The 9722-nt window shown below is 42.3% G+C and overlaps 1 protein-coding gene across 1 annotated transcript; it reads left to right on the forward strand.

Moving 5' to 3' along the window:
* Nucleotides 1-306: 306 nt before the first annotated feature.
* Nucleotides 307-7126, forward strand: tmem200b (transmembrane protein 200B). Its single transcript, XM_030063253.1, has 2 exons — nt 307-589; nt 3108-7126. The coding sequence occupies exon 2, from the start codon at nt 3158-3160 to the stop codon at nt 4412-4414; it is 1257 nt and encodes a 418-aa protein (XP_029919113.1). The 5' UTR covers nt 307-589; nt 3108-3157; the 3' UTR covers nt 4415-7126.
* Nucleotides 7127-9722: the final 2596 nt, after the last annotated feature.

Raw genomic sequence — 9722 nt, forward strand, 5'->3', positions numbered from 1 at the left:
TTGAGACAGAACCCAGATAATTATGTCAGAATAACTGTAATGAATTCAGAAAAACATGGCAGGTTTCCATGAAAACTTGTCTCAGAATAATTATAAGATAATTATCTCATTAATTCATAAAAATCAGGCAATATTTTTTCCTCAAGTAAATGCAACACTAGTTTGACATTAAAAGCTTGAATACAGAGTGGGCCTCATGAGTACTTTTACTTTGAAGAACAGGCTGGTTTTCCAAGCGGAAGTTTTGTTTTTTGCCGCAGACTTGACGGTGCTGAGAGGCGCTGAGGCGGCTGAGGACCGCTGGGGTAGTTTAGTGGAGCAAAGGCAACGGGCTTGGCTGCGTTTCTGACTTCACAGCAACATGTTAGTGGGCTTCATCTCGACAGGCGTCCTTCACACGGTTCCAGAGGAGTTGTAGAGGAAACGGGAGAGGACATTTTCCAGTCTCCTGTGTTCCATGTGATGGAGTAGGCTTTTCTGTTGGATTCAGGAGGACTGGACAGCCTGGACAGAATGAACATCACATTGTCTGGATGTTATGTGCCCTCAAACTATGAAGAAGCTGCAACAGGATCCCAGAAATATACAGGCAAGTCTCCAAAAGTGGACAATGCATGACCGGTCAAGTCAACAATCACCGCTCACCGGTGGTTTTAAGTTAGCCGAGGATTGTGTGAAATGAATTCCGAGTATTTTCCTCGGCTGCTCAACAGCGTGTAGAGGCTTCGCCAGTTTTCCACCTCAGGCTGCAGTGTAAACACTTGAGTAGCAGCGGCGACAGCTCATTAACGCATTTTTGGGGGTGACCATATTGTGCACGTTTTGTAAGTGACCAGCTGAGGGTGTCTGTTTGGTCTGGTACATTTGTGCTGTGTTACAGGCTGTTGTGCTGTGTTGGATTGGAAGTAGAGGAATGCAGCATTAGGCTCAGTCAGTCATCTCATTGGTTGGTATCAAATTCCTGTCTGTAGTTTCCATACAGCAGATTTTTGGGAGATCGTCCGGTGAGGCATGACCGGCCTTCGATAAGGTAAAGACAAACAGCTAATTGCAGTAGATTGGTTACCCTACGTAATGTTAGGTTTTACACACATACACACACACACACACACACACACACACAGGCAGACACACACACACAGGCAGACACACATACACACACATACACACACGTATATACATACATACATACATATATATATCTATATCTATATAGATATAGATAGATAGATAGATCGATGTGTGTGTGTGTGTGTGTGTGTGTGTGTGTGTATATACACACACACACACACACACACACACACACACAAACAATACGAAACAGCTCTCTAGTATTCGTGGTTTTGCATGCACAATTTTGCGTTGACAGAAAAGAGAACATTGGCCTAGAGGCATTTTTTATATGTTTTATACATTTTATAGAATTGGATCAATTTGAGGATGGTTCCACCCTTCCCTCACCAGAGTGACCTGTTCACTTAAAGGTTGAGTGTATCATAGTGTATTATTCCCATATACAGTGTCTACTTGCCTCATGAAGCACAACTTGTGGCTTCCCATGAGTATTTGGCCCCAGTCCATCATCCTGTGCTGTTTGAAGTGGCTGGAAAAAGCAGCACATGAACGGTATGGTGGGACCTTATCACAGACTGTGAAGCCTGATAGGGCTGCTCACACACAAGACTGCAGCTCCTGATGAAAAGTCTGCTACTGACTAACAAACTTTACTGTTTTGGACAGTGTTTATAGTAATATTTTAATAACATGGATGTAGACTTTTCTTGTCATTATCTTGGATCAGGCAAGTGTTTTAAGGCTGGGCTTGTTGTAAACAAACTTGTGTGTTGTTTGGATTTTAAGTCCTTGCTGAAATGGTCATCCTAGTAATTTCTCTTGTAGTGGGCATGTTGTTTTTTCATGGCAATCCCAAAAGGAAAAGCCATTTAGATTTCAAATTGTTTTAGGTGGTGTGAATAGTGTAATATATCTATTTTTTTTCTCTGTTCAACACACAGCCATTGGTAAACTCCTAGCCAGACTCCTAGCCAGTTTCTTATCTGGACATATATTCAAAATGTATTCATGAGTAAATTACCTACATTTTTGTAAAAGGAAACATTATACTGGTGTTTCAGTTCATTCTTTTCTGTATAAGGATCTGTTTTGTTTTACAATTTATAGATTAATTTTGCTGCATCTATACAGACACTATTTTATGAACCAAAAAAGTAGTCATAGTAGACATTTGTGTCAAACCTTGTTCCCCATCCAACCAAGAAGACCAGAGACCATATCTAAAGAGCTTTGATGAGGGTAACCATGATTGGTCCTGAGCCCATCTGTACATGAATATTTACACGGCTACGAAGGAGAAATGTCTTGGCTGCGTGCAGTCTGACAGACAGCATGGCAAAAAAGGCATTTCACAGTTGCTGTGACGTGCTCAGAACCTCACAGTAATTGCATTCAGAGTGTTTTTCCAATCCATTGCATTTTGTTTACAGCCATGTGGGAACTCAAGGGGAGTTTCTTTACATATTGTTTGTACCTTTTTGAATTTACAACCTCTGTGCAAACACGGAGCCACCTTTTTTCATCACACATTTTTTAAATGGTAATTAACACTGGAAAAGGCTGTACATGCAAAACAGCTGCATATAAAAAGGTAACAAAGGTCAGTAAAAGTGAAATAGATCAATTGCAGGCACACAATGAGGTCTTCATCTTGATGGCACAAACATCAATTTCAATTGGAGAGCATTTGATTGTATCACTCCATCAGACTCTTGTAATGAAATAAATAAAAGCAGTAGGACTGAAAAATTAAAAGAAATATTATTAAAATCACAATACGGCCAAGTGTAATATCCAAATCACAGGACCTGCAAGTTTTTGCTAAAAGTGAAATGTGTGACAGTACATGGCTGCAAATAAAGTATTATGGTGCTACAGAGTTGAATTACTATTACAGCAATTAGGCCTATTATTGTTACTGCAATCATGATCATACCACAGGCCTTGGCTTTGAATACGTAATTTGAATAGGTATATGTAAATTCACCATTATTTTCATATCATTAACTCTGAATTTTCCACCAATCCAACAGTCCTCTGGTAGGGTGTGACTGGGAGCAGAGGCTCTGTACTGACCCTCGCCATGAAGACCCAGAAAGCCCGAGGCACCACGCCGACTTCACCCTCGCGCCAACAGAAGTCTCGTTTCAGCTTACGCAGCAGAAAGAAGAAAGACGGGGTGATCCAAGGCAAGCTGCGCATCCGCTCCATGCCTGGCGCCTTCCTGGTGCTGGGGGTGATCGTGGTGGTTGTTGGCACTGCTCTGGCCGTGGCAGGATACTGGCCATACAGGATGTCACAATCATCCGTGCTGGGACCTGCAGAGGGGGAGGGCATCTCTGACCTGCAGGCTTCTAGCTGGAGTCTGGGAGCCAAGGGCCTCCTGTCAACAGCCAGTCTTGTTCATAGTGAGCGCATGAAGCTGCTGGGCCCTGTCATCATGGGAGTGGGGCTCTTCATCCTCATCTGTGCCAACACGGTTCTGTATGAGAACCGGGACAGGGAGACTCAAATGCTGCTGGCTCAGATGCGCAGTGTTATCTGTTCTGTGTCAGCGGCTGTGCCTTCTGCGGATCTCAAAGAAATAGCAGCAGCCAACTCAATGGCCAAACACTACCAGTGGGTGAGCAGTTTACCAGCTGCCCATCTGAACATCCTGTGTCTGCAGCAGCTGGCCAGCTCTGAGCCCCTGCTGCAGACTAGAGACTCCAGACAGCAGGAGAACAGGGTGGAGGGCATCTACCAACAGGCCATCCTGCGAACAGAGGCCCTCCACCACCAGGAGTCAGCCCCCCCTCCCTCCCTCCACTCCTCAAAGTCCAACTCATGCAATTCCAGCAAGACAGACTTAAACACACAGTCTGACACAGAGCAAGGAGGGAGTGTCAGCTTCAACCCCAAGTCTGCCTCCCTTTTCAAGCTCCAAAACAGCTTGGTGTCAGCCAGCTCCATGTCCACTCTGGGTGGAGATGATTGGGACATCCCAGCAACCCAGCCCAGGCGCTGCCACAGTATGAGCTACAGGACTAACACTCACACAGCACCGATTGTTTTATGCCTTGAAGAAGGACTCCAGAGACCAGGTGAGGAGGGTCAAAGGAATCAACCCAAGGTTACGAGGGGAGACCCCAGTTCACAGGTTTGTGTGAATATGCCTGGGCAGGTTGTGGATGCTGTTGAGGAGCAGACTCATCGAAGCTGGCCCCGGCTAGACTTGGGCGGTGGAAGGAGGTACCTGAAGCTGGAGAATAAAGAGGACTCTGTGGACAAACTGCTGGACCAGATGGAGCAGCAGTGTTCTCTGTGGGATAAGAGTTTTGGCTCAGGGCCTTTCCAGTGATGGCTCCCTTAGCTTCACAGTCCCAATGTGTCAAACCGTATTATCACAGAAGGATGCTTCTGGAAGGAGCTGCATTGCCAACCAATGATTTTTTTTTGTCTGGATCCCTAATTGTGCACTATATTTTCTGAATTCAGTCTGACGCAGAGAGCAATCTTAATTGCAAAAGCCAAGCTATGTAGCATTCTGAACTATTTTCTCAGCAAGAATCTTCCAGCGTGACACTACAGAAGTTGAGCTTGTTTTCCAATCTTCTATTGGATATGGATGCACATTGCAAAAACTGAGGTTATGGTTTGTAGTTGGATTGATTTGGCAAATGCTTTATATTTTTCTGAAGGGGAAGAACAGTACACAGACCCTATCCTGTTATAGATGAGCAAAGCAATTTGACTGTCTGTACTTTTGCCGTTTTGGTTGACAGTAATGCAAGGAATCAACTTGTCTCTCTCTGCAAAAAGGGTTTGCTTGTTTCCAGGCCACAGTGAGCACAACCCAATTAGAGATATGGGAGGATGCAAAAGATGAGGGACTGTTATCACTGTGCGATCAATTTAAAACCAAACTACCTGGACTTCTGAGCCCATAAAGTGCTGAAAGCTTTTGACAGATGCAACTAGTATATAAAAGTGGGACTTCTTTTACCCCAGGTCCCATTGTTTAAATGCATTGCATGGTAGCGATGTACAGTATGTCACATCTTAATAGTAATGCAGAATGATAGCTGTGTTAGTTTATGTGTCAGAATGAATGATAGTTTAAAGGATGGTACACCCCTAAAACTAAATTTCAGTCACCAGCTACTCACCTCTTTGACAGTAGAAACCTGGGTTTGTTAGCACAACACTGGATCATTTTTATTCCACACTAATGAGGTAAATAGTGGCTAACTTTTTCTAGATTGATAAAAGTTAAAAGACCATACCAGTGATTTTGAATGTTTGGCCCATTTAATTCCGTTTACCCAAATTATGCATTGCAACAAACCACAAGTTTTTCATTTTTGGTTGAAACACCCACCTTTATAATGTTCTGCAAACACAACTTGCTATCATTGGGAGAAAAACGTGTTGGATAGTTGTAATTCCTCCTCTGAATCGTAATATTTGGCATAGCCTTACATATGGTCGTTTTATACTTAAGTGTCAAAATGCTGACATTGGTTCCAGTGGCCCACAGAGGCTGCCACTGTAGCTTACATGCACCTCTCCAAAAATGAAACCATGCAGTGTAAGATTGCAAAGACAGTGATTGGTCTGTTAGACCACTTTGTGCTGCCTCTGTGTTTTGCGCTGGTCATGTTGCCAGTTGACGTCTCTCTTCAACTGGCTAGAACTGAGGATGTCTGCAAATACGTTCTGTTGCTGCCAACTCATCCCCAAATTATTCATACTGCAAGAGTTCACTAAATTCATGGTAAGAAATATCCCAAAACATTGCTTTGGACATACTGTTTACATTCTTTGGATAAGAATGTGAACAGTATTTCTTCCATGTTTATCTGTCTTTCATTGGTGCAGTATTACAGACCCTCTTTAGTCAAAAATGGCTTTCTTTTAATGCTCTTTGAAGCTTGACTTTGACTTTGCAGCTTGGTATCGGCACCAAATCGTGTTCAAATTGTGTTCACATCCCTCCACTGAAGGAGAAAGGCCTGGCCTTACTTTCCTGATATCTAGTATTGTGCCAGGCATGTACAAGCACAATTTGTGACATCACAAATGAATAGAACCTATCAACGTCTATGCAAAGATGTATGCAGAGATATATGCAAAGATACATGCAACGATATGCAAATTAAACATAATATATGATGCTGCTGCAACCAGCACAGTTGAGCATTTGGTGATGTAAAACACTGTCCACCGCAGACAGCAGTTGAATGGCAGCCATTGCCAAAAGACTGGCATCACACAGAGGCAGCCTGGTGAGTGGCGAGAATTTAAACTTATGTAAGTTTCCTGCCAAGCAAATGTTCAATCAAAGCTATGATAACCAAATGCGTCACAGTGCACAGTGCTAGCTAGGGTTTCAATGCACTTGACTGACTTGACTAACAGCAATATAAAACACATAAAACTATTGATATCCACCAGAATTTTTTTAAGGATGTAGGGGGATTTAGTGGTGTACACCACGATGGTAAGACTTCTATGCAGAACTATACATTAATCTTTATTTGAACGTGAATATACTGAGAAGTAAGTTTATCAGATAGATGAGGCTGCATGAAGACAGAGAGCCTCAGAATTCTTCATTGCTGTGAAGTAGTGGTGGGCGATATGACGATATATATCGCAGGTAAGATAGAAAAATGTCCATCCCGTCATTTCTCTTCTATCATTTCTATCGCCATTTTATCAATTCAAGCGAATTTTCACAGTGTAGGCTACTGTGAATGTATTATTGTTGTCACTGGTCGCCAATATGCACTCAGATTATGAAACAAACAAGAATAAAAAAAAATTTTCGCAAAGAAGATACCATTCTGTGGACTTTCCATTTCTGGTTTTGCGACACTACGCTGCTGTATGTTATTCACGTGGTACCACACATGCGGGAATACAACACACAGCAACACACGCGGGCGAGCAGAGACATGAAAACATGGAGGAGGAAGAAGGCTTAGAAAATGCATCATTCTCGCAATCGCAACCGACACCGACAGAGCCCCAGGAAGCCTAAATTGAACTGGGTCGGTACCGCGCCCAACTGGTCAGGTCTGCCGGATCCGACAGGTGAGCGGCCGGCTCGCCCGGCTCGCCTGATGCTGGCCGGTGCCGCGGCTGGCCCGCCTGATACTGACCGGTGCGGCGCCCACCCGGTCAGGTCTGCTTTTGTTCATACGCGGCTGCAGCAGCACAACAGACAATGACAGACAACATGGTTGATTATTGACGGCTCAATGCGGCCATTCGCCGGTAATCGCGGCATCAGGCGAGCCTACCTACTGGTTTGCATATGCAAGTACAATATGTGTATTTGCTTAGACCCCCAATATTAGACAGGGCGTTTTTTAGGGCATTTTCAATGGAAAAAATATAGTCATATATTCAGATGAATACGGTATGTTGTATAGTACGTTTTCAAGTTATATGAAAAACTATATCGTGGTTTATCGTTATCGTGATATAAAATGGTCCATATCGTGATAGAAGATTTTTTTCATATCGCCCACCCCTACAGTGTGAAGGGAGTTTGCTGCCGCCACCAGCAGAGAATCTGGAGATTTCAGCCGAGGGGAGGGTTCCTGTCTACGATGCTTTAACAGTAAACCACCACTAAGAATTCTTAGTTTCCTGAACTTTAGTGGACATTGATCTGGCAATTATGGAGCTATCAAAGGGTCATGGTGAGATTTTTTGTGTGTGTGTGTGTGTGTGTGTTACCTCACAATAACTTGTGCTCTCCCTCGCAATATGTCTTGCATTCTTTGGCAATAAATGTTGCATTCTCTTGCAATAAATTTTGCGTTACCTCACAATACTTTTCTACTTCTGTTCCATTCCCTCTGAGCTGTATACTGTTTCCGCTCAGCTGCTCACAGCTCATAGGTCTCTTGATCTGAGAATGCATCTAAGTTTACTTTCACTAACCACATAACCGTGCCTACTGAGCAGTAGGACTATATCAGCAGAATTAATGCCTAGTTCAAAGTCAGTGAGCTGATTTGTACTTGGATGCCATACTGCATAGCAGAAACAGACATATGGCTTAGAGGGAGCGAAAGTAGAAAAGTATTGTGAGGCAACGCAGAAGTATTGCGAGACAATGCAAAACTATTACAAGAGCGCACCAAATTTCTTGTGAGAGAACCCAAAACATATTGTGAGGTAATGCAAACTATTGCAAGCCAACGCCAAAAAAAAAAAAAAAAATCTCATCCTGACCCTACAATGGCTCTGTAGGAAAGAATTCTCTTCAGTTTGGAGAGAAAAAAAAGCTCGTTTGGTGTTATGCTAACAAAAGTCTAAAGTCTATGTTGGCTGTATAAAAATCCGAGTTTGTACAGTCCAGGAGGTGAGTAGTTCATGACCGATATTTAGTTCAATGGTTGAACCATCCCTTTAATTTCTCATCAGGAGAATTTAGTGTCTGTGTGTTTTCCTTCTCCTGTTTATGATAGTATTAGCTAGTTATGAAGGTGAGGCGACTCCATCCTCTGTTCTCCTGTTGTCTCTTTCAAAGTCCCAGAATGCTCCCCGCATTTATGAGGGTTAGGGTTAGAGTCCCTGCTCCCAGTTAAATTAATTTGAGTGAATATAGGACAAGGCAGATGGCTTTTTCAGTTTGATGTATAGGGATTATTAGTTATTGCATGTCCGAATGTGTGGGTCTGTCATAGAGGTAAGAGAACATGAATTAAGACTCACAAGGGACCCCCTGTCTTTCTTCACCCCACCCACTGCAGATGTAGAGAGGAGTCCACCGTGTTTTAAACCAGTCTTACTCTCTTTTTCTTTTGTCTGTGCTGCCTGTTTTGTATGGTGTATGTGACAGTTTGTGTTCTAAATGTATACCAAGCAATATCAGCAGTCTGACAGAACAATCAATGGCTGTGTCTCGCCCTGTGTAGACCACCAAATTTAACAGCGTTGCCATGCCTGTGTTTCAAATATAAGGCAATGTGAAAGCCACTTTTCTTTGCCGCTGTTTCATTTATCAACTTGTCAAGGTTATGTTACCTGGCATATATGCAGCATAGTCATATCTCAGTGCTCACTACTGACAGTCCCATTCCTCAATAGATAGGGACTTTGCAATTCATCCATATTTCTCAGGCTGAGGCCCAGCTGGGATGTGGAGCAGTTAAGGATCAATTATAGCAGGTCAGGACTGCACATTCTATTACCTGATGCTGGGATATCATTTCAAATGTGATGTGTTCTCAAGCCTTTTTTTCCCCGCATAAATAAATCAACAGGCTTTTGTTACTTTTGTGTATATGTACAAACCCTTTGAAACCAGAGCAATAATTTGATTTCTTTCAAAACATTACAGATTTAACATTAACTTACAAGAAAATAAAAATAAATAAGTAAAAAATAAAAATTAAACAAATTCAGCAAAAAATTTTAAAATAGATTGCAAGAAAACAAACATCGAAATTGACACAAAATTATGTGGAAAAAGGTAAAAGACAAAAATAAAATAAATAAAAATAAATAAAATTGCTTGACAATGACCCAAAATTTTGCAAAAATAAACAACTTCATTTCTTAGTTTAAGTATTTTTGGGGATTTTTTGTTACATTTATTTTTTATATATTTTGAGAGGTTTTCAAAGGGATAAGTTACAGCCTGAGGC

The sequence above is a fragment of the Myripristis murdjan genome, chromosome 11, assembly GCF_902150065.1.
Source record: "Myripristis murdjan chromosome 11, fMyrMur1.1, whole genome shotgun sequence".
Lineage (NCBI taxonomy): Eukaryota > Metazoa > Chordata > Actinopteri > Holocentriformes > Holocentridae > Myripristis > Myripristis murdjan.